At 48.8% G+C, this 25,502-nt stretch overlaps 1 protein-coding gene across 2 annotated transcripts in view; it reads right to left on the bottom strand.

The window, feature by feature from the left end:
• SAMD4A (sterile alpha motif domain containing 4A) overlaps positions 1 to 13,777 on the bottom strand; it is a 137,956-nt gene extending 124,179 nt beyond the window's left edge. Inside the window, exons 1-2 of one of the 2 annotated variants that reach the window (XM_081911400.1) lie at positions 13,644 to 13,777; positions 11,077 to 11,870 (exon numbers count right to left, since the gene is read on the bottom strand). In XM_081911400.1, the coding sequence (XP_081767526.1) occupies positions 11,077 to 11,272 (196 nt within the window). In that variant the 5' untranslated portion in view covers positions 11,273 to 11,870; positions 13,644 to 13,777. The remainder of the gene's footprint in view (positions 1 to 11,076; positions 11,871 to 13,643) is intronic. The other variant, XM_081911399.1, reaches the window with a different exon arrangement.
• Between the last annotated feature and the right edge of the window lie 11,725 nt (positions 13,778 to 25,502).

The following is a 25,502-nucleotide window of genomic DNA, read 5'->3' as shown; positions in this document are numbered from 1 at the left end:
GGATCCCCAGGCACGCAACTCCAGATGGTGGAGATATCAGGCGCCAAGAATCAGGCATCTCCACTTTGGTCGCAAGTGACAGACAGCCAGGTGCAAAATACGCCCGGCGCCTGGCTAATTTCGAACACAGCTAGTTGCCACTGATGGCTTTTAAAGTCATCCCATAGCTAGGCTCCAACCCGTGTTTAACGTATTTTTCGTCCTATAGGACGCACTGTCCCATAAGGCGCACCTAGTTTTTGGGGGGGGAAATAAAGGGGGGGGATTATTTCGCCCCAGGCGCATTTTCCCCCGACCCCAGCCCCCAGAACAGGCAACTCTCCGCAAGCTGTGGGAGCCCAGTGCCGGGCTCCCGCGCCTTGTGGAGAGCTGCGCAAAGTCTGGTGCGCACCGACCCTTCTCGCTCTCCAGGCTTCAGTGAAAGCCTGCATTCGCCCCATAGGACGCACACACATTTCCCCTTTCTTTTTTGGAGGGGGGAAAGTGCGTCCTATGGGGCGAAAAATACGGTAACTCCTTTTTAATTATTGAGGTTTTTATTTGCTATGTTTTTAGCTGTCTCCATTCTATCTGTAAGCTGTCTGTCTGGGGGAAAGGCCAGGATATGAATGAATATAATAATAAAACAAGCATGTTAGCTTGCTGGTCATCACTGCCATCTGTGCACTGCATAAAGAAGTTCTTCCTTCTATGTGTCCTGAATTTTCCAACAGCAGGTTCAAGCTGGGACAGAATACATCACTCCAGGGACCCTGGCTGGATGGCAGCTTTCTTCTGAAGGACATGTCAGCTCCCAGAGGACGTAACTCAGAGCAAAACCGGGGATGAGGAAACTTCACCAAGGAAAACTGCAGCATAGCCTCACACTCCAAAAGACAAGCAATTAATTGTAGCGGAAGCTCTGATGATCCAAAGCCCAAAATGAACGTGTTGGTGGATTTTTAAAAATATACATTCACCAGGCATCCCCAAACTTGGCCCTCCAGATTTTTGGGGACTACAACTCCCATCATCCCTAGCTAACAGGCCCGGTGGTCAGGGATGATGGGAATTGTAGTCCCAAAACATCTGGAGGGCCGAGTTTGGGGATGCCTGATATTCACGATACACATGCACTGGGATGCACAGACAGACATAGCGAGGCTCAGCAAGGCAAGAGTTAATGACGCAAACCATTGCACCGCAGGTGAGGAATCTTTGGTCCTCCAGATGTTGCTGAACTACAACTCCCATCAGCCCCAGCAAGCAGGGCCAGTGGTGATGATGTAGTCCAGCAACGATCAAGAGGCCTGGAAAGGTTACCCACACTTGCATTGGCGCACGGCACAGACATGGTCTGAGAAAATGCCACGGGAGCCAAGCCCAGAGTGCGCAATCCATCCCTAATCTGCAACAGAATGGACAAATAAAAAGAAGATTGTGCACCTACACACAGACTAAAGAAGAATGCTTTCCTCGCAGAGCAAGCCAGCCTTTTTGTAAGCCCAAGTTTGTGTGTGTCAAATCTTCCTAGGGAACCCAACTTCATTAATGGTTCTGTCTACTAGGCAGTGCAATGCTATACAGTGCTACCTCGGGTTACAGACGCTTCAGGTTACAGACGCTTCAGGTTACAGACTCCGCTAACCCAGAAGTAGTCCCTCGGGTTAAGAACTTTGCTTCAGGATGAGAACAGAAATCGTGTGGCGGCAGCGGGAGGCCTCATTAGCTAAATTACCTCAGGTTAAGAACAGTTTCAGGTTAAGAACAGACCTCCAGAACGGATTAAGTTCTTAACCAGAGGTACCACTATACAGTCGTACCTCAGCTCCTGAACACCTTGGGTGTTGAACGTTCCGGCTCCCAAACAACCAAAAACCGGAAGTGAGTGTTCTGGTTTTCGAATGTTCTTTTGGAAGCCAAATGTCCGATGGGGCTTCCGATAGGCTGCAGGAGTTTCCTGCAGCCCATCAGAAGCTACGCTTTGGAAGTCAAACATTTGGGAATTCGAACGGACTTCCGGAACAGATTCTGTTTGACCTCAGAGGTATGACTGTACCTGCAAGTCTCCCTCAGCAAAATAGGACTCACTCTCAGGCAGGTGCAAACTGGGTCGCAGCCTCAGCTGGGACTCTACCATCCAGAGCATGTCAGCAACGGTCAGATGTTCAATTGATTGACAGGGTATATATTCCACCCTTTGGAGCGAAGGAGCCCAGGGCGGCAAAGATGGCACACAATCTCTTTAGTTTTCTCTTTAAGAAAAAAAGCATTTTGAAAACAGTTACCATTAAAAGCATTATTTCATCCAGCGATCTGAGGGTTACCAGGGTGGGTATTCTTCAGCCAAACAGGGAGAAGACAGTCAACAGTCCTATGTGCCAAAACTCTTACCTGTGGTTAAAAACAGCTGCCAGCTTTATTTGTCAAACAGCTATGGCCACAATCACCTTATTAATTTTATCACATACTGAAAGCACATGGCTTCTCCCAGGGAATCTTGGAAAGTGTAGTTTACTCCCAGAAAGCTACAATTCCCAGCATCCTCAAACTACAGTTCTCAGGATTATTTGGCGGCGGTGCGGGGGGGGGAAAGACCATGTGCTTTAAATGTGCATCCAGTGTGCTTCACTGGATTGTTAGCTGCTCTGAGCCTGGCTTTGGCTGGAGAGGGCAGGATATAAATTATTATTATTATTATTATTATTATTATTATTATTATTATTATTATTCATGGCATGGCAGGAGGAGGCTTGCCTGATGCTTGACAACCTGGGAAGGGAGCCCATCTTGGAGAAGGAAAACTCTAATCCTAAATCTCCACTGCTTTGCGAGAAGTAAAGGCTACACAGATCTGGAGCAAAGTCCCTAAGGCGGTTCGGTGGCACCTTCTACACCTCCTTCCGGCAACTCCTGCAGCCAAACTGGTGCCAAACGTCTTGCTCTGCTTTCCTTTCGACCCTGTCAGCGAGACTGAGAAGGGGGGGGGGTCTTGTAGTCTGGGCAGCCCAGGACCTCCAGACACACTGCCCAGGCTTGCGGCCCGAGGAGGTCACTTTGATGCAGTGGTTTGTCTCTCAAGACCATGGGTTGACAAACTAAGGCCCAGGGGCTGGATCCGGCCCAACTGCCTTCTGTATCTGGCCTGCGGACAGTCCGGGAATCGCGCATGGATCGGCGTGGGGATTCTGATCGTTTGGGCTGCAACATTTCCCGCCGCCCCCTCCTTCACACATACACTGTGGCGGCGCCTCCTCCCTCCCTCCTCCTGGATTCTCCCTGCCCTGCCTATGGGAGGAAGGAGGCTGGGCTGAGCTGGCTGAGCACCATTTTAAGCAGCCCCTCTCCAGAGCCAGCCCTTTTGTGCCGCTCATCGTTACTCCACCGCCACTCGCAATGCACAGGTAAGCAGCCACCAGGGCTTGTTCGGTGCTGTGGAGAAGGGAAGGGAGAGTCGGGGGGGGGGATTTCACCTCACCAAAAAATACTGTATTTTTCACTCTATAAGATGCACCAGACCACAAGACGCACTTAGTTTTTGGAGGAGGAAAACAAGGGAAAAAAGATTCTGAATCTCAGAAGCCAGAACAGCAAGAGGGATCGCTGCGCAGTGAAAGCAGCAATCCCTCTTGCTGTTCTGGCTTCTGGGATAGTTGTGCAGCCTGCATTCGCTCCATAAGACGCACACACATTTCCTCTTATTTTTAGGAGGGAAAAAGTGCGTCTTATAGAGCAAAAAATATGGTAGTTCTACCCCCACAAGATCTGAAGGACAGTGGACTGGCCACCTGCGGAAAAAGTTTACTGACCCCTGCTCAAGACAGACAGATGCCCCCCGCCCCCCCCAAAGGAAATGTACCCAGTCTCCCCCCCCCCAACTGCTTCTCTGGGGTGGCCCACCAGATAGGTTTCGGAGACACCGACTTCAGCACAGCCTCTGAGCAGCCAACCAGCTGAAAGCTGCTCTCGGAGAGCAGGAGGGAACAGCTGCCAAAGGAACTTCGCAAGCTCCGTGTTCCAACGCGAACTGGAAGGACACGCCGAGTTCTTCCCTCTGAGTAAACACTGGGGGCTCTGTTCGGGATCCTGTTGCAGCTGGGCCTCCTGCGAAAGGAGGACAGAAAGACAGAGGCCTCCCCCAAAACGGGGACTGGCCCATGCATTTCCGCCCCCCAGCCCCCCCCGAAAAGCCACGTGCAAATATTTCATCCTCAGCCAGACCAGTCTGGCTCCTTCTCCTTCAACAAACAGTAAAGGTAGGAAAAGAGCTGGGAAGAGAGGGTCCCCCTCCCTCCTGCAAAAAAAGCCGAAACAGCGTGCAACCTCCCATTGACAAGGAATTGTCCCAGGTGGGGGGGGGGACCCTCCTTCCAGAGAGTTTTTTAAGCAGAAACACAAAGCACATCTCATTCATACGCCAGGGTTGGCATGCTGGTCAGCTGTTTGCCTATTATTTGACCGCATTAAAATATTCTAAGAATGCCACAGCATTGATGATGGCTTTAATAAATAAATAAACATCCCAAGAGCGTCACCTGTTTGAACAAGGGCGGGAACGAGATTGGATTGCGCCCCTCACCTCGCAGCAGTCAGGAGGGAACCTAGAAGCAGAGCTAAGTTTGGTCCCCTCAATACCTGCAAGAAATCTCCAAACAGGAACAGGCAGCGGGTGCAACCAGGCGTCCTCCAGATGTTTTCGACTACAACTCCCATCAGCCTCACGCAGCAACTCCCAGAGCTGATAGAAACTGCAATGGTCTTTGACGGAGCATCCATTTGTATCAGGGCTGGGCCTGAAAAGGCAGGCAGAATCCTGCGATAGGATGAAGAGTGTCTCTGAATATATGCAGAGAGCCCTTGCCTCCAGTGCAAATAAACAGCCACACACTTAGGATTATGTCAGGGAGGAGAGCTGCCAGCCAGGCTCAAATCCTGACACGTCTCTGCCCAGGTGGGCCCTGCAGTAAAATGTTGTTGTACTGTATATAGGTAAAGGGACCCCTGACCATTAGGTCCAGTCGTAACCGACTCTGGGGTTGCGGCGCTCATCTCGCTTTATTGGCCGAGGAAGCCGGCGTACAGCTTCCGGGTCATGTGGCCAGCATGGCTAAGCCGCTTCTGGCGAACCAGAGCAGCGCACGGAAACGCTGTTTACCTTCCCACTGGAGTGGTACCTATTTATCTACTTGCACTTTGATGTTCTTTCGAACTGCTAGGTTAGCAGGAGCAGGGACAGAGCAATGGGAGCTCACCTCGTCACAGGGATTCGAACCGCCGACCTTCTGATTGGCAAGTCCTAGGCTTTGTGGTTTAACTCACAGCGCCACCTGCGTCCCATGTTGTACTGTATACAGTGCTTCTATTCAGTGGTCTTGCCAGCCAGCCAGCCCTTCCTCTGGGACACTCTATTCAACCACCACTCCAATCCTCCCCTGGTTTTCCATCCCCCGCACTCCGCTAAACAAATATTCGGCATTCTGCAGTCTCTGAGCATGCTCAGTCCTCCTTTGAGCTGTTTTCCACTTCTGCAAGCAGCTTCAGACATCACCATGTACATCACCAAGCAGCTTCAGACATCACCATGTACAGTGTCCTTCAGCTCTCTATATTGGACAAACAGGCCAAACCTTACGCCAAAGAATAAACGGACATAAATCTGACATCAGGAATCATAAGTCAGAGAAACCAGTAGGAGAACACTTCAATCTCCCAGAACATTCTATACAAGATCTCAAAGTAGCTGTTCTACTACAAAGGAATTTCAGAAATAGACTGGAAAGAGAAGCTGCTGAATTGCAACTTATTACCAAACTTAAAACCATGGAGAGACCTGGTCTGAACAAAGACATTGGATTCTTATCTCATTATACATGACAAAGCCATTTTTCACCTTCTCACCCCTTGCTTTTTCCTGTAAGACCTATTGCAGTCCTTAAGAGTCGTCAACAGGCTCATCACAGCTATCTGCCAATCACCCATTCCCACCATCCTTCTGAGTAATACCCCTCCCCACCTTCTCACTATATAGAAGGGTCTGGTGACTTCTGTTTCAGTGTATCTGAAGAAGTGTGCATGCACACGAAAGCTCATACCAAGAACTAACTTAGTTGGTCTTTAAGGTGCGACTGGAAGGAATTTTTTTTGTTATCACCATGTACAGTAAGGCAGTATCACCTCCCCCATGTTGCAGTGCATGACCATGTCAGAATGCGAGCTGCATGCCACTGAGAGCCGACCTAGCAAGTTCGTGGTGCAGATGTTTTGCAAACTGGGCACTTCCCAGTTTAATGTAGCGCAGCGGCTCTTACTTCTGCACTAACCTCTGAGCATACATAGAATGTCCTTACCTCGCAGGTCAGGAATTTGAAAGCAAGGATCAAATACACAAAGTTCGGTCGTTTTTAATCATCTGGCTCTTATATTGTGAGTGTTTTTCCCCTTTTTAAAAAATGAAACACACAACAGCTTCTGACTGTAACTGCAGAATTTAAAAAAGGAATAGAAAATCGCTTCTATATTGGTCAGTTTTATGATCTATGTTCAAGGCAACTAAAATCAAAGCATTTCTTCCCCTACCCCTCAAGACACATTTTATTTGCAACACAAGAATCTGAAGATGAACACACAAACTCCAAAGCTGGACAGAGTTCAACCTAAGTACACATCAATGAACAAAGAGCCTCTGAGCAGAAGCAGAGAGCGCCTTTCCCCAACAGCTACACGCTTCTAATATTAGAAGGAAAACTTAGCAAGTGACATGTACAAAAGCATCTCCAACAAGACAGCTTGTCACTCATTTTCACCATTTGCTTCCAACTGACTGCTAGCCATGACTCCGTAGATCTGGCTGATAACACCAAGGTTGCGGGTTTGATCCCTATATGGGACACCTACATATTGCGGGGGTTGGACTTAGAGAGTCCTCAGCGTCTTTTCCGACTCTACAATTCAGTGATTCGGCTCCAAAACCAAGATCAAGCATCAGTGGCGTAGCGTGGGGGGTGCAGGGGGGCCGGCCGCACCGGGCGCAACATCTGGGGGTTAGGGTTAGGGGGCGCAAATCCACGGGTTAGGAGGCGCAAATTACTTGCCTTGCCCCGGGTGCTGACAACCCACGCTACGCCACTGTCAAGCCTGCACAACAAGGGGTCCCTAGAGAAGCCAGAATGAATATTGGAAGGGGCGCCCCCACAAGGTGGGATGTCGTCCCCTCCGAGGTGCACCCGGGCTCATTTTGACATCAATTCAAAACACATCTTTTTGCATAGACCTTTGAGGGTGGGAGATCTTGCATAGCTTAACTCAGGGGTCAGCAGCCTTTTTCAGTTGTGGGCCGGTCCACTGTCCCTCAGACCAGGTGGGGGGCCGGACTATATTTTTTTGGGGGGGGACGGGACAATGAACGAATTCCTATGCCCCACAAATAACCCAGAGATGCATTTTAAATAAAAGCACTCATTCTAGTCATGCAAAAACACACTGATTCCCGGACTATCCGTGGGCCGGATTGAGAAGGCAATTGGGCCGCATCCGGCCCCCGAGCCTTAGTTTGCCTACCCATGGCTTAACTGGTTGGTGGAAGAAGAATGGGGGAAAAAAATTAAAGATTATTTACAGAAATACTGTAAAATCAAAGAATGTTAGAAAAATGTTGGAATGAAGTTATATGGCTTTAGCAGAAATGTTATAAGGAATTAGGTACAAATAGATTGTTAATGCATTAAAGGGAAAAATAAGGTCAGAATATGTTAAGATAAATACAGGACAGAAAATAGAGGAAGATGGAAAGGAATTGCTGAAACAGTTAATTGAAGTGGCATACAAAAAGGGAGGTGTGCGGAGGTCGCTGAAACAAGTGATGAAAGATAAGATATCGAAATTACTGGATGTGTTTTTAATTGTTTTGTTTTGTTAATTTAATGTTTTTTGTAGTGTTTTTGTTTTTGTAATGTATTGTTTTGTCTTGTTTAATTCTTCTTCTTTTTGTAATCTTTAAACTGTTAATAAATATTATTTTTAAAAAAAAAACACCATGGCTTAACTGGATGGAGCTATATGCAACCTGTCCTGAGATTGCAATGTGAAGGGCGGGTTATAAATGCCTCTAAACAAACAAGCAAGCAAACAGAACAGTAAGTGGACTTGGGCTTGCATTTGCAAATCCAGCGCAGCGTCAAAGCAGAGAGCACAAGCCCACAAGCCCTTCTCCCCACTCAAGAGACTCCTTTGCCTTTTGCATTCCTGTGACGTGACTACTCATGAGCAGCTGTTACGCACCATGTTCGGCTGCATTTTTTTTAAAGGGCTACTATGAGACATTCTTAAAACCAGCAGCTGCTGGTCCAAAGACGTGCCCTTTTCTGGTGGCTAATACCACTGAGCATTTATATAGAATGCTTTCCAGTGTTCAAAGCACCTTGCATATGCCATTTTCATACATTACAACAACCCAGTAAGGTAGGCCACTAGGCTGAGACTGGCTTGTCTAAGGGCATCTGATGAGTTCATGGCAGATTCAGCATTTGAAGCACACTGTTATTATGATGATTATTTTACCACAGTGGTACCTTGGTTCTCAAACGCCTTGGTACTCAAACAACATGCAAGCCAAACACTGCAAACCTGGAAGTAAGTGTTCCAGTTTGCCAACTTTTTTCGGAAGCCAAACGTGCTCCATTTTGAGTGCCACACTTCCGTTTTGAGTGTTACGCTGAGGTCTGTCTGTTTTTGCTATTTATTTTGCGTTTTTGTTTTTGTGACTGTGTGGAACCCAGTTCAGCTACTGATTGATTAATTGTGTGACAGTAGTACATTGTTTATTTCTTTCATTTTATGGATCAATGGTCTCTTTAGATAGTAATATTCATGTTAAATTGCTGTTTTAGGGGTTGTTTTTAAAAGTCTGGAACGGATTAATCTGTTTTGCATTGCTTTCTATGGGAAAGCACGGCTTGGTTTTGGAATGCTTTGGTTTGGGAATGGACTTCCGGAACAGATTAAGTTTGAGAACCAAGGTACTACTGTATTCAGCTGTCTGTCAGAATGCTTTCTACTATGTTTTTATCACTGATGTTTTGTAATGTGTTTCTAACGTTGTACACCGCCCTGAGATCTTTTGATAAAGGGCGGTATATAAAATGAATAAATCATCATCACCATCTTTACTTTCTTGGGTTCCATGATCACTGCAGATGGTGACAGCAGTCACAAAATTAAAAGATGCCTGCTTCTTGGGAGAAAAGCAATGACAAACTTAGACAGCATCTTAAAAAGCAGAGACATCACCTTGCCAAAAAAGGTCTGTATAGTTAAAGCTACGGTTTTCCCAGTAGTGATGTATGGAAGTGAGAGCTGGACCATAAAGAAGGCATGTCGCCAAAGAATTGATGCTTTTGAATTATGGTGCTGGAGGAGACTCTTGAGAGTCCCATGGACTGCAAGAAGAACAAACCGACCCATTCTTAAGGAAATCAGCCCTGAGTGCTCACTGGAAGGACAGATCCTGAAGCTGAGGCTCCAGTACTTTGGCCACCTCATGAGAAGAGAAGACTCCCTGGAAAAGACCCTGATGTTGGGAAAGATGGAGGGCACAAGGAGAAGGGGACGACAGAGGACGAGATGGTTGGACAGTGTTCTCGAAGCTACCAGCATGAGTTTGACCAAACTGTGGGAGGCAGTGGAAGACAGGAGGGCCGGGCATGCTCTGGTCCAGGGGGTCACGAAGAGTCGGACACGACTAAATGACTAAACTACAACAATTTTGTTGCTACAGTGCAATCTGATGCCCTCTCAAAAGCTAGCCTCACAACATCCGAAATTGTAATGAACACTGAGCATTTCTTAACTATCTTTTTTTCCACCAGAAGCATGTTGATCTTCAAAGATCAGCCCCATGCAACGAGAAACAAACGTGCAAAAAAGTCTCTATCTGCCAGCAGCAAACTCTCTGGCACCTGGCAGATCAGGTGTCTGGAATTTATCTTGCTCTAACCCAAGCAATGAGCAAATCTTTGCACTCATTTCCTTCATGCCACTGCCAGTTTACCACCGACTCCGAGAGAGTTGCTACTATGCAGCACACAAGGGAGAATACAGTGGTACCTTGGGTTACAGACGTTTCAGGTTACAGACGCTTCAGGTTACATACACTTCAGGTTACAGACTCCGCTAACCCAGAAATAGTACCTCGGGTTAAGAACTTTGCTTCAGGATGAGAACAGAAATCGTGCGGCGGCAGCGGGAGGCCCCATTAGCTAAAGTGGTACCTCGGGTTAAGAACAGTTTCAGGTTAAGAATGGACCTCCGGAACAAATTAAGTTCTTAACCCGAAGTACCACTGTCCCAAAATTAAAACCAAGCCTGCCCATTTAACCATGCATCTAATTTTATGAGGCAAAACACAGCACTTTCCAACGAAATGACATATTTCCTCGCTGAAACGTTTCCAGTAAAGATTTCTTGCGAAGCGGCACGAACTGCTAAAATTGACCTATATTAGGAATACTGCATATATGAAAACAGCAATTGCCATTGAGACACACACACACACACACACACACACACACACACACACATGGAATTAAGATTTCTCTCACTGGCTCCCGGATCCTCCCAAATTGGAAGTGGGTGGGAGAATTATCTAGCAACCTGCACAAGGCCCCCCTCGGCTGCTTCTGCTTCTTCATGCTGCTGAAGAGGCAGAGCGAAGCAGCAACATTGCCCAAAAGGAGCCTAGGATATCCAGACTCTACGTGACCTGAGTTACTTATGTGACAGGAAGTTCTGTGCGAGGGAGGGAGGAGGACTATCAATCATTCATGCTACCGGAGTTACACCAAAGCTTTTTTCTGCTTGCAGCAAAAGACAGGAGAGGAAAAGGGGGGGGGGACGAGAAAATCCCAGCCGCGCTTAAGTTTTTGCTGCCACGCCTTGTGCGGAACCAGGGTGATCTCTACGGGGTGCCCCCCACAACTCCCTCCAAGCGTTGTGCACCAGCCGTCACTCAAGGGAACAATGTGGCATTCAAAACGGATTGGATGCACCAAGAGGCGAAGGGGAGGGCGGAGAGGGAGGGAGGGACAGAGAGAAGGATCTTACCACGATTGTTGGCCTCGTTCTCAAGGATGTGGAGTTCGGTGCAGTCCGCCAGGGAATGCTCAAGGCAGAGTTGCAGGAAACGGGCTTGACTCCGGCTCACCCTCTTCAGCAAGGAAAGCAACGCAACAGTTTGCTCGCACTCGTTCCAGCCCTTGAACCAGCCTGCCAACACTCCGACCTGGTCTCGAAACATCATGGTTGGCGTGTGTGTGAATGCGCTCGTGTGCGTGCAATGCTAAGAGGAAGGGGGAAATGTGTGCATATACAGGGACGGGAAAACTGCAGGAAGAAAACCCTCCTTAGGAGTCTTTTCTTCTGTTTCTCCTCCGCCCCCCACCCCCACCGAAGTCTACTTTACGATGGTGTTGTTATTGCAGAAATAAGACAGATGTTTGCGGACGGATCTTGACGTGCAATTGCTTTCCTGGTGCTCCCAGGCTCCCTCTTTCTCTCGCTCGCTCTCTTTCCAGGCCGAGATGCCGGTGGCTGCCTCTGAATTCTTCCCAAGACGACGACATGCAGCGCAGAAAGCCAAGGGGACTTCTACAGCTCTACTTCTCAACACGGCACAGCAATGTGTGGAGATCATGCAGGTCCCTGCGTCGTCATGCAGCCGCCACCCGTCACTCTCCCTTTCCCAGTCTGGTTATTTTAGCCCAGTCGTCGCTGGCTCCTGGCTCCTTCCACGGGAAAGCTTTCTGGACCATCGACAGCCACAGCATTCCTTGCCGAGGAGGGGTAAAAAAAGAAAAAAGAAAGAGGAGGAGGAGCAGGAGAAGAAGAAGCATTCACAACTGTTGGAGAGAGAGGGAGGGAGGGAGAGAGAGAAGAATTTTGCTGTGATGGTAACGATGACACACTTTGCAAGGCAGCGCTATGATTCAGCATGACAGAACCCTCGGCTCACTTCCTAATATGACAGAGGGAAAATTTGGGATCTGCGATAACCAGGAGGGAGGGGGAGCTCGCTCCTTCTTCCTTTTACGAGGGGAAGCGGCAGCGTGATGTTTTGCAAGGTTTTTTTAAAAAAAAATCCTTCCCCTCCCCCCAAAAATAACAGGTCAGGCAATTGAGGGTGCGGGGAGAAGGGGAGAGACAGCCAGACACTAAATATGCAGCCCACACACAGCGGCAGGTGTGGGTTTTGCATCCTCCAGAGGTTTAGAAGGAACCTCCCTCCCACACAGTGCGGAGGAGGAGGAGAAAGTAGGGAGCTCCCCCTGTTGCTTCTATAGCCCATGAGCAGATTCTCCCAAGGTAGGAATGTTACCTGGATTGGGCCAAGGGACTGCAATCCCATCACTCATGGCAGGGAGTGGGGGAAGTGGAAGTGGGGGGGAAGGAGGAAAGCACACACACTTTAACACTGCGGCTACAGAGAGCTGGTGCAAACCAGCCCCAAGCCCTGGTCCTCTGCTCTCCTCTCTCCTGGATCAGGAAGCAGTGGAAGAACCACTGCAGCTCTCCTGACAGGATCCGAGCATCTCCTAAGCAGCCGGCTAGCCAGCCAGACCCTCCCCACTCCTGGATTTAGGCCCCACTGGCAGCTCCAGCAGGCAGGCAGGAGACAAAAATAAACTCTGCCAGTCAGTGTGCGCCCCCCTCCCCTTTCCCAAGACCACAGGCGCACACAGTTCAACAGAGGAGGCGGCGCTCTGCCTGGATCCCTTTCCAGGCTGCTAAAATAAAATTCGAAAAAAGCAGGCTCCAGTCGCCGTGCCGCCCCCCCTTCCTTCTCCGATCAGCTGTTCGAGCCCACAGGGGGCCAGCCTGCGTGTGCGCGCACAAGCGCAACTCTCACTTCGCACAAACTAAGGCGCGCACGTGAATATTCGGGGGGTCCGCCTCCCCAAGCTCTCTCTCTCTCTCTCTCTCGCGGAAGCGTTCACAAGAAACGAAACAGCCCACTTTTATTTTAGACTGGGGGGAAAGCCTTTAATTATCCAAGCACCGTGTGTGGGTGCTGGGAAAGGGGAGAAAAAGTTCCCCCAAAGCAGGTGGGTTTCCTGAACTGAACTCGGGATTAGAAAGGGGGGCAAAGGGAGGGGAGAAGGGTTTTCTGTCCGGAGTTGGGCTCCCGACCCCCCAACCCCGCCGGAGAAACCGCAGCGGCGCGACGGGCTGCGCCCACCCGCCCCTCTGCGGCCAGGCGGTTGCTTGGGTGGGGGGCGCCTGGGGACCTGAGATGGGGATCCCAGCATAGGAGCCAACTCCTAGGGGGCCGAGGACCTTCTAGGGGCCCCAGTAAAATATTAGAGGGCCCCCAAGTTGATGGGCAATGGCGGTGAAATGGGGTGTCCCCCCCAAAAAGAAATTCGAGTTGGCACCCTTGAATCCCACAAGAAGTGGAGTCCACTAGTTCCCACAACCCCCGCGCGCTCGGAAGGGTCCCGAGTCAGGGCTTGGACCCCCCCCCAAAAGTCTCCCCACTTCAAGAGACCCTCTCCAAAGGAAGTCCAGGGAAGCCGTCGGGCTACACTCTCAGGACACCCACCACGCCGCCTGCCCGCCCGTCGGAAGCGCCCGCGCCCCTTGCACCCCGTCCCAGCCCTGCCCGGGATGCCCACCTGGCTGCCGTCCGCTCTTGGCTCCCGCTGGACGGGAGGGGGCGCCGCTGCTGGTGGCGTCGGCGGCGCCTGGCGGTGCCCGGGCTGGGCCATGGCTTGCAGCCCGCGCAGCGCCCCCGGCAGCGCCCCCCAGCCCACCCTCCCCGGCTCCGGCTGCTGCGCTGCGTCCCCTCGTGGCGCCCGCTTCGCCTCCTCGGCGCGACTGAGCCGCGCGCCCCGCGGAGCCCCCGCTCCCCACCGGAGGCTCATTTGCATAGGCCATGACGTCATGGCCGCCGAGAGGCGCAACGCCCCCTCCCCCGAGGAGCGGCCGGGGGGGGCGGCGCCTCCTGCTCGCCCTCCCCCTCGCATTCCTCCGCCGCTGACTCAGCCGCAGGCGAGGCGCACGGCGCACGGGGCGCGCTGCAAAGATGCCTGCTTGCATGCATGCAATGGGTGGTGTTTTTTTTGGGAGGGGGGGCTTTTGCAAGAATACAATAAAATAAGCCAGCCAGGCGGCCCCTTTGCAACGTCTCCAAAGGCATCTCCGCCCTGCCTACAGGTTGGGGGGTGTCTCTGAGCTGGAAAGGGGTGGGGTGTTCCTTATTTTTTGGCAACCGACCTGGCCTTGCAAGCAGGCGCGACCTGGCGGCCGGAGATTGCTGCGCGTCCGCGGAAAGGCGCTGGAGGAGCCTTGCACGCGCGCACACACTCCCCGCCGCCCGTTTAACGCTGCTGCATTGCAGATCGAGGCTTCTCCTCGGCGGCGGCGGGTAGGTGGGGAGAATGGCGTTGCAACCGAGGGCCCCCAACCGACGCGCCCCGGAGAGCAAACGCCGTCCAGCTTTTTGGCACGGCGCGCCAGGGAAATGCCTGCCGCGGAGAGTCTCCTGCGGAGGGTCGTTCCCCACTTCTCCGAGCAAGGGGAACTTCTTGAGCAGCGGTAGGAGAGGAGGGAACGCCTCCCCTTTCTGTTGTTTAGTCGTGTCCGACTCTTCGTGACCCCCTGGACCAGAGCACGCCAGGCACTCCTGTCTTCCACTGCCTCCCGCAGTTTGGTCAGACTCATGCTGGTAGCTTCGAAAACACTATCCAACCATCTCGTCCTCTGTCGTCCCCTTCTCCTTGTGCCCTCCATCTTTCCCAACATCAGGGTCTTTTCCAGGGAGTCTTCTCTTCTCATGAGGTGGCCAAAGTATTGGAGCCTCAGCTTCAGGGTCTGTCCTTCCAGTGAGCACTCAGGGCTGATTTCCTTCAGAATGGAGAGGTTGGATCTTCTTGCAGTCCATGGGACTCTCCAGAGTCTCCTCCGGCACCAGAATTCAAAAGCATTTATTCTTCGGCGATCAGCCTTCTTTATGGTCCAGCTCTCACTTCCATACATCACTACTCTCCCCTTTCTAACAGCTGTGAAAACCCAGATGGCTGCATCGAATGGCACTACAGCACCCCAGGGTGCTTCCCCCTTCAGCCTAGCTCTCAGGGTCTCTCCAAGTCCCCAGATTCAGACTCCCTGCAAACTTTTCCCTTTTTACCCCTCCCTCTAGCTTTGATGGGGTCGCATTCCAAAGGCATAGAGAGAGATTCCAGGCCATTAAGGGATGTTCTTTGCTCCAGCCATGGGGGGCCTCCAGATGTGGTTGGATGGCAACCATCAGTGCCAGCCAGCCTAGCCAGTGGTGAGGGGCAGTGGGGGTTGGAATCCATCAACATCTGGAGGGCCACAGGGTTCTTCACCTCCTCTGATAGATGCCTTCAAATATCTGAAGGGCTGCCCATGGAAGATGTAGCAAGCTTGTTTTCTGCCTCTCCAGAGAGCAGGACCTGAACGAATGGAGAATGGCGGACCAATGCAAAGCCAAAATTTGTTTGTTTCCTCCTCCCCAAAGATCTTTATTGAAACTTAACATATATACATAAGAACCAAAATTCCCAATGATTCCCTCACATATCTAAATTACAACAGCTGCATAATTATACATTTAATTATAAAACCCACCAGTCACCCTCTACTTCCTTCCACAGCAATTCGACTTCTTTATATTTCTACCTTTCCCCCCTTGCATCCTATAATAAATTATTTTTGTTAAATTCTGAGTTTTCCTTCTTTCTTTACTGGTTTTGTTATTGCTTACATTTTTTTTAATTCTAAGCCTATTAGCTTATCATTTTTAGAACAAAATTTTGACATATAATCTTCGAAATACTTCCACTCCATTCTTAACTTTTGATTTGATTGATATCTTATAATTGAAGTTAATTTTGCCAATTCTATACACTCACTTAATTTACAAATCCACTCTTCCTTTGTTGGTGTGTCCTGAGATTTCCATTTAGTGGCAGTCACTACCCTGGCAGCTGTTGTTTATGCGATGCCAAAATTTGGTGCCACCCGCTTCTCGCCTTCCATTCTGCATCATAGTCGCAGTGCCCCTGAGGCTCTGTGCCCAGTGCGACCAAACAGCTCATGCTTCTCTAAATCCGTATCTGCAATGGATTCAAATGACAAGAAATGAGATTCTGACCAAACACCAGGAAGAACTTTCTGACAGTAAGAGCTGTTCAGCAGTGGAATGGACTTCTTCCAAGACAACAAGGCCCATTTACACCACAAAGAACTCATAACCCACCTACTCTCAGCAACTAGAAACACCATAGCCAGGCACTGGAGAGACCTGTCAGGAGTAAGCATGGACCAATGGTAGCAAATAGTATGGGAAACAGCCTTACTAGAAAAATTAACCAATAAACTGAAACTGACACGGGGACAAATAGAAGAAGACGCCTTCACCCCGGTATGGTTCCCTTTTCACACATACACAGCCCAACAAGACAATGACAAAAATCCACCAACAGCATACAAATCAATATGGCTAACCTGATCCAAAACACCCACCCACCCCACTCACACACGAAAACAAAGACCACCACAGCCAACCACAAATGAACAACCACACCCTAGGCCAACCCCAACCTCTCTCACCACCAAAGGAACACAAGTGAACAGCAGGGAACCTGCACAAGTGACGCTGATGCCAAACCCTACATACATTAAGCAAAATAGAAACATCGCCACCCGACCCCCCCAACTCCCCCCCCGACCCCCAACATCTCAACAAATGAAACTGATTTGTAAAAATGTTACATGGAAAAAATACGAGAGACATTACACATACTTCTATAAAACAAGAAAATCTTTAATAATAAGAAGAAAAACTATACAATCAGAATTCAATTAAAACAAAAACAAAAAACACAGTGGAACGGACTCCCTTGGAACCTGGTGGACTCTCCTTCCTTGGAGATTTCTAAGCTGAGCTTCTATGCCCGTTTACCAGGGATTATTTATCTGTGATTCCTACATTGCAAGAATAGTAGAGTTGGAAGGGACCTGACGGTCATCTAGTCCAACCCCCTGCAATGCAGGGATCTTTTTTCCCAACGTGGGGCTCAAACCCACAGCCCTGAGATTAAGAGTCTCATGCTCTACTGGCTGAGCCATTGTTAACAAGTAGCCTTTGGTTTTCTAATTTTTATCTTTCATTCCAAACCGTATTACAAAAGTGATATGGATTGCAATTTAAATATATACATCAATTACCCCCTCCCCCATGAATTCAGAATGCCTTTCTTTAAAACACAATCTATTCTACAAGTAGGATTAAGAAACTTCTATTTAACCCAATATTGGATCTTCTATTATTTCCCACTCCCCACTTATTTCCTTTACGGTGCCCATTGTTTTATATAACCGAACCAAAGCAGTAGTAACAGTCCCACTCTATTCTGCCTTGGTCAGACCACACCTGGAATACTGTGTCCAGTTCTCGGCACCACAATTTAAGGAAGATGTTGATAAGCTGGAAGGTGGGCAGACGAGGGCGACCAATAATAATAATAATAATAATAATAATAATAATAATAATTTATTATTTATACCCCGCCCATCTGGCTGGGTCCCCCCAGCCACTGGGCGGCTTCCAACAAAACACTAAAATACAATAACCTATTAAACATTAAAAGCTTCCCTAAACTGGGCTGCCTTCAGATGTCTTCTAAAAGTATGGTAGTTGTTGTTGTCTTTGACATCTGGTGGGAGGGCGTTCCACAGGGCAGGTGCCACCACCGAGAAGGCCCTCTGCCTGGTTCCCTGTAACTTGGCTTCTCGCAGGGAGGGAACCGCCAGAAGGCCCTCGGAGCTGGACCTCAGTGTCCTGGTGGAAAGATAGGGGTGGAGATGCTCCTTCAGGTATACTGGACCAAGATGATCAAGGGTCTGGAAACCAAGCCTTATGAAGAGTGCTTGAAGGAGCTGGGTATGTTTAGCCTGGAAAAGAGGAGACTGAGAGGAGAGATGATAGCCATCTTCAAACATCTCAAGGGCTCTCACATGGAAGACGGAGAAAGCTTGTTTTCTCCTGCTCTGGAGGGTCAGACCCAAAACAATGGCCTCAAGTTACAAGAAAGGAGACTCCGACTAAACACCAGGAAGAACTTTCTGACAGCAAGACCTCTTTGACAGTGGAATGGTCTCCCCAGGAGCTGGTGGACTCTCCTTCCTTGGAGGTTTTCAAGCAGAGGTTGGGTGGCCACCTGCCATGGATGCTTGAGCTGAGATTCCTGCATTGCAGGGGGTTGGACTAGATGACCCTTGGGTCCCTTCCGACTCTATGATTCTGTGATTCCATGACTCCATTGATTAGGTGGACATTTTGTTTTTCTCAGTTCCCAGAACTGTAGAGTTGGATTCATCTAACTCGTAATCAGTGGATCATATTTTCACTTTAAAAGGTCCAGACCAGTAGGCTAGCTAACCTTATCCTCCTTGCTTTGCATGCAGAAGGCCCCAGGTTCAATTCACAGAATTTCCAGGGAGAGCTGGGAATGTCTCCCATTGCCAGAAACCCTGGAGAGCTGCTGGCAGTCAGTGCAGACAGCGCTGAGCCAGATGGACTAATGGTTTGCATCCCTATGCAGCCTTCAGTTCCTTGAATGAGAGCTGCTGTTAAGTGTGACCCGATTGTAGCAGTTGCAGCAAAGCTGATTCTTCAAAAGCAGGCATCCTGCATGCTCAGTTCCAACGTCCAATACCAAGATGAAGGTCTACCAGGCTTGCACATTGAGAACGCTGCTTTATGGAAGTGACAGGTAGGTAGCCATGTTGGTCTGTCATAGTCGAAACAAAATAAAAATTCCTTCCACTAGCCCCTTAGAGACCAACTAAGTTTGTTATTGGCATGAGCTTTCGTGTGCATGCACACTTCTCCAGATACCATGCACACGAAAGCTCGTACCAATAACTAACTTAGTAAAGGTAAAGGGACCCCTGCCCATTAGGTCTAGCCGTGGCCGACTCTGGGGTTGCGGTGCTCATCTCGCTTTATTGGCTGAGGGAGCCGGTGTATAGCTTCCGGGTCATGTGGCCAGCATGACTAAGCCACTTCTGGCGAACCAGAGCAGCGCACGGAAACACTGTTTACCTTCCTGCCAGAGTGGTACCTATTTATCTACTTGCACTTTGACATGCTTTTGAACTGCTAGGTTGGCAGGAGCAGGGACCGAGCAACGGGAGCTCACCCCGTTGCGGGGATTCAAACCGCTGACCTTCTGCTCAGCAAGTCCTAGGCTCTGTGGTTTAAGCCACAGCGCCACCCGTGTCCCATAACTAACTTAGTTGGTATCTAAAGTGCTACTGGAAGGATTTTTTTAATGGAAGTGAGTCGTGGACAACTCACAGCTGCCAGGAGCGATGCCTCAAGGCCTTCCATGTCTTCTGCGTCAGGACGATTTGGGGTATCGCATGGCGGGAGAGTCTCAAAAGATGTGCTCTTCGAAGCCCACATTCCCAGTGAGTTTGCACTTCTGTCTCAGCGATATCTGGATTGGTCGTGTCCACAGAATGGAAGATGGCAGGATTCCCAAGCACCAGGCCCACTCGCAGACCAACAACAACAATAATAATAATTTTTTTTTTATTTGTATCCCGCCCTCCCCGGTCAAAGTCAGGCTCAGAGTGGCTAACAACAGGACGCCTTCACCTGCCCGGCTGCAACAAAGCATGTCTCTCCCACACTGATTTCTACAGCCACAGCAGGCGCTGTAACTCTCCAACAGTTTGACTTCACCCCTAAAGGCTTCACCCTCCATCGTCTCCCAAGACAGGCAGATGCCAGCAACTAAATGGGGTTGTCTTAAATTGGGAGGTGGCTGCAAGGTGGGGAAAAGCCTAGAGGAACCTCACAAGGCGAAGCAGACAGATCGAGCTCTTTTGAAACTTTGTGCCCTTTTGGTTGCAGATGTCAAGTGCAGCAGTAGATGAGCACTGTTTGGGGGAAAACCGTGCACATTTGAAACTATGGCCACTCTCCTAAGAGGAAAGTGCCATCTAGTGGGCAACTATCAGAATCACAGTGCCATATTTGAGAATTCCTGCAGGATACCTTAGGCTGCCAAATTCTATGGCCAAGTTGGGACCTGAACCTCGGTCACTCTCTGTCTCTAATTTTATAAATATTTTTTTGACAAAACATCCATCTTACATATAATATACAAAGACATCTTGGCCTGAGACTTCCCTCCTCCTCAACTAATGGTTTTCCTAATTATGCTCTGATATAGCATTTTGTTGTTATTATTATTATTATTACCCTTAAATCCAAATCTTAAATACAACATTTAAACACCATATTGATATTAACTGATATTTCTAACCTTAAAAAGCTTCTTGTAGCCCTACTAACGATGTCAATTGTTTACAGTTGTCTCTCAAATACAACGTAAATTCATTCCAGTCTTTCAAAAAGGTCTGGTCCCGCTGGTTCCGAATTTTCCCGATTAGTTTCGCCAACTTGGCATAATCCATTAACTTCATCCGCCACTCTTCTTTTGTTGGGATCTCTTCCTGTTTCCATTATTGGGCCAATAATATTCTTGCTGCAGTTGTTGCATACAAAAACAATGTTTTAACTTGCTTATGTATTCCTCTACCTGCAATACCCAATAGGAAGGCTTCTGGTTTCTTGGACCTGGATCACTCTTGTCCTTGTCTGGCACTCTTGGCCCTTGCAAAATACAGGTTGTGGAATGAGATCATAGAGTCATAGAATCATAGAGTTGGAAGAGACCACCAGGGCCATCGAGTCCAACCCCCTGCCAAGCAGGAAACACCATCAGAGCACTCCTGACATATGGTTGTCAAGCCTCTGCTTAAAGACCTCCAAAGAAGGAGACTCCACCACACTCCTTGGCAGCAAATTCCACTGTCAAACAGCTCTTACTGAGATGGCAACTGGCTCAGAGGTAGAGCAAATGTTTCCATCTCCGATATCTCCTGATAGGGCTGGGGTGTCCCTAGTCTGAAATCCTGGAGAGTGTAGACGGTAATGAGGTAACTGGACCAATTTCACGGTCCTGTCCCCATTACCAGTTGCTGACCTGACTAAGGCCTTCGACACTGTAAATCACACTGCCCTGTGGACTGCCCTTCTGAAAATCGGCTGCCCAGATCCATTTGTGAACATCCTTCGGCTCCTCCATGATAATATGACAGCAACAATCGCAGAAAACAATGGCTCTCAAAGTGAACCATTCACACCGGGATCAGGTGTTAAACAGGGACGTGTTATCACCCCAACCCTATTATTTTCATCGCCATGATCCTACACTTTGTCGATGGGAAGCTCCCCACCGGAGTAGAAATCATATATCGATCAAATGGAAAGCTCTTTAATCGGTGTAGGTTGAAAGCAAAGAGTAAGGTTTCTGTAAATTCTATCATAGAGCTTCAATATGCTGATGACAACGTAGTGTGTGCACACTCAGAGGATGACCTCCAAACCATCCTAAATATCTTTGCAGAAGCTTACAAAAATTCAACTCAATGGAGTAGCATTGGAAAGTGTTGATCACTTCTCCTACCTGGGCATTTATCTTGCCACAATGGCCGACATTGATGCTGAAATCCAGCATTGCCTGAGCTCTGCGAGTGCAGCTTTCGATTGAAGTGCTGAGTGTTTAAGGCCCGTGAGATTTGCAGGGAAACAAAAATGCTTGTTTACAAAGCTATTGTACTACCACTGTATGCTTGTGAAACATGGACCACTTATAAATGCCATTTTCCAACTCCTTGAAAGATTCCATCCATGGTGCCTGAGAAAAATGTTACATATCACCTGGGAAGACAGGTTTCTTGGGAGAAAAGCAATGACAAACCTAGACAGTATCTTAAAAAGCAGAGGCATCACCTTGCCGTCCGTATAGTTAAAGCTATGGTTTTCTCAGTAGTGATGTATGGAAGTGGGAACTGGACCATAAAGAAGACTGATTGCTGGAGAATGGATGCTTTTGAATTCTGGTGCTGGAGGAGACTCTGGAGAGTCCCATGGACTGCAAGAAGATCCAACCTATCCATTCTGAAGAAAATCAGCCCTGAGTGCTCACTGGAAGGACAGATCCTGAAGCTGAGGCTCCAGTACTTTGGCCACCTCATGAGAAGAGAAGACTCCCTGGAAAAGACCCTGATGTTGGGAAAGATGGAGGGCACAAGGAGAAGGGGACGACAGAGGACGAGATGGTGGGATAGTGTTCTCGAAGCTACCAGCATGAGTTTGACCAAACTGTGGGAGGCAGTGGAAGACAGGAGTGCCTGGCGTGCTCTGGTCTAGGGGGTCACAAAGAGTCAGACATGACTAAACCACAAGAAGCGAGCTTTGGTGGCATATCCCAGAAAAAGAGGTGCTGGAACTCCCTCGTGAATGCCTCCCTCTCTTAGAATGGCAATGGCGCCCACCTGAGAGGTGCTGGCAGTAGCTATCTAGCCATTCTTGCAGAAGTCTTCTGCTTCACCCTTTTAACTGGAGATGAGACAGTATACTGCACCTGGAAAGCATGTGCTATGCTACTGAGCCATGTCCCCAAGCGCTGTCCTATTCTGAGGGGACGGCAAGGTGTCACTGGAACATCCTGAAGGCCACAGAGGGGTTAGGCTGGCCTCAACTAGAGCCAGGGCTTTTTCGGCTGTGGCTCCAATCTGGTGGAGCGCTCTGTCACAAGAGACTAGGGCCCGGCAGGACTTGACATCTTTCCGCAGGGCCTGCAAGACAGAGCTGTTCCACCAGGCCTTTGGTCAGGGCACAGCCTGACTCCTTCCTTTGGCAATCTACACAGTATCTCTATCCTAATGGTTGCCATCAATTTGAGTTGAATTAATTTTATAATGAACTGATTTTAGAATGTTGTACTATTTTATTGTTGTTAGCCGCCCTGAGCCCGGCTTCGGCTGGGGAGGGCGGGATATAAAGAAAAATTATTATTATTATTATTATTATTATTATTATTATTATTATTATTATTATTGGAAGCCTATCATATAAACCTCCATGATGGGAGCACGACTTGACTTCTTGCCGCCTTATTTCCTGAAGGCAGCTATGTTTAGGGAAGTTTTTAATGTCTGATGTTTTAATGTATTTTTAATCTTTTGTTGGAAGCCGCCCAGAGTGGCTGGGGAAACCCAGCCAGATGGGCAGGAATGAATGAATAAATAAGTAATTATTATTATTATTCTTAGCCCTGTTGACATTTGTTTGAAGAGCAACTAGAAAGAGGCTGCGTCTCCCCCAAACAAGTTTGCCTCTTAACTCCAAGAACCATGCGAAGGTCTCTTGCATGCAAACAGGCCTTCCCTTTCAATATGACATGCGACTAATTACGCAAACATGAAACCTTGCCTTGCCAACATGACGGGAGCCATCTGTTGGAGGAGCTGCAGCTCATTCTCTCATGCCATGCTGCAAGCAAGGAGCTGTTTCCTGAGCCTAGACGTCGGCAGCTCAGGTGCAGCCCCAAGAGGCTGCCGAAACAGCAGGCGGATAGGGCTGTATCAGCAGCTGGCGACACCCGACATGTGGGAATGCTACCAGGGGCAAGGAACTACAAGTCAAACACACACACACAATGATGATGATGATTTCTGCCTCACTGAAGAATCATAATAGCAGATTTGCACGCCTTGCAGTCTTACGCAGTTCCTGTCCAATATGGTGAAGATTTAGCCTGGAGAAGAGGAGGTTAAGGGGTGATATGATAGCCATGTTCAAACATATAAAAGGATGTCACATAGAGGAGGGAGAAAGGTTGTTTTCTGCTGCTCCAGAGAAGCGGACACGGAGCAATGGATCCAAACTACAAGAAAGAAGATTCCACTTAAACATTAGGAAGAACTTCCTGACAGTAAGAGCTGTTTGACAGTGGAATTTGCTGCCAAGGAGTGTGGTGGAGTCTCCTTCTTTGGAGGTCTTTGAGCAGAGGCTTGACAACCATATGTCAGGAGTGCTCTGATGGTGTTTCCTGCTTGGCAGGGGGTTGGACTCGATGGCCCTTGTGGTCTCTTCCAACTCTATGATTCTATGATTCTATGTGATTGTCTCCCAATTCAGTCTCTGCTTTTGTCTTTAAAGCAGGTGTGGAGAGCCTTTTCTGCCAGATTTCCTCGTGGGCAATCTTCCAGCTACCACATACTGAGGAGGTGGGCAGTGGCACAATGCAAATAAATAAAAATAAAAATTTATTATTTATACCCCGCCCATCTGGCTGGGTTCCCCAGCCACTCTGGGCAGCTCCCAACCAAATGTTAAAAACACAATACAGCATTAAACATTAAAAACGTCCCTAAACAGGGCTGCCTTCAGATGCCTTTTAGAAGTAAGATAGTTGTTTATCTCCTTAACATCTGATGGGAGGACGTTCCACAGGGTGGGTGCCACCACCGAGAAGGCCCTCTGCCTGGTTCCCTGTAACCTCACATCTCACAGTGTGGGAACCGCCAGAAGGCCAACTCCTGACGCCAAGCTGGTGCCAAACGTCTTGCTCTGCTTTCCTTTGGACCACTTCAGCAAGGCCAGGAGGGGGATCTTGTTGCCTGGGCATCCCAGGACTTCCAGATCCACTGCCCAGGCTTGCGCCCCAAGGAGGTCACTTTAGTGCTACCACAGCTGTTTGACTTCACTCCCAGAGATACATTCCACCGTCTCTCGAGGCAGAAGAAGAGGAGTTTGGATTTGATATCCCGCCTTTCACTCCCTTTAAGGAGTCTCAAAGCGGCTAACATTCTCCTTTCCCTTCCTCCCCCACAACAAATGAGGTGAGTGAGGCTGAGAGACTTCAAAGAAGTGTGACTGGCCCAAGGTCACCCAGCAGCTGCATGTGGAGGAGCGGAGACGCGAACCCAGTTCACCAGATTACAGGTCCACTGCTCTTAACCACTACACCACACTGGCTCTCAGTATGTGGGCAGATGGATGCCCACAACAGCATGGCTTAAAGTAGAAATAGAAGTCTTGGGTAAAGTGTAGAGCAAGGAGCCCTGGACTGAAGGTTACAAAAAGCCCCCGGAAGCACATCGTTTTAAGTCCTAAGGGATCTGGCAGTACGGTTAAAGGATGTTTTATAGGGTGCTGATTTTATTACTTGAAAACAGAGGTGAAGAACTGCAAGCATGGGGACTAAATGCGCCCCTATTTAGCCTTTGGGACTAAGGTCCCAGGGCAGCTTACAGCATTTTGAAATGCAACATAAAAAATGGTGGGCAGCCAAACTGCAAAAATGATGCTTGCAAGGAAGATGGAAAGGGGACACATGGTGGAAACTGCCATCTTCTTCATGGGTAGACCGGAACCCACTATATACAAAGGCTGGAGTCACATCTATGGGGTTCTGCACATATTGGCATTGTGCCACTGCGCCCACCCCCAGTATGTGGTACCAAGAATATGGCCAACGAGGAAATATGGCCCTTTTGGGAAAGAAGTCTTCCACACCTACTTTAAAGACCTATGCAGGGACTGTGACTTGGGAAACAATAATCATATTGGATAGGAACTC

Source organism: Podarcis melisellensis, assembly GCF_964234715.1.
Source record: "Podarcis melisellensis genome assembly, chromosome: 1".
In the NCBI taxonomy this organism is placed as follows: Eukaryota; Metazoa; Chordata; class Lepidosauria; order Squamata; family Lacertidae; genus Podarcis; species Podarcis melisellensis.
This window is presented reverse-complemented; position numbering and strand designations above follow the sequence as displayed.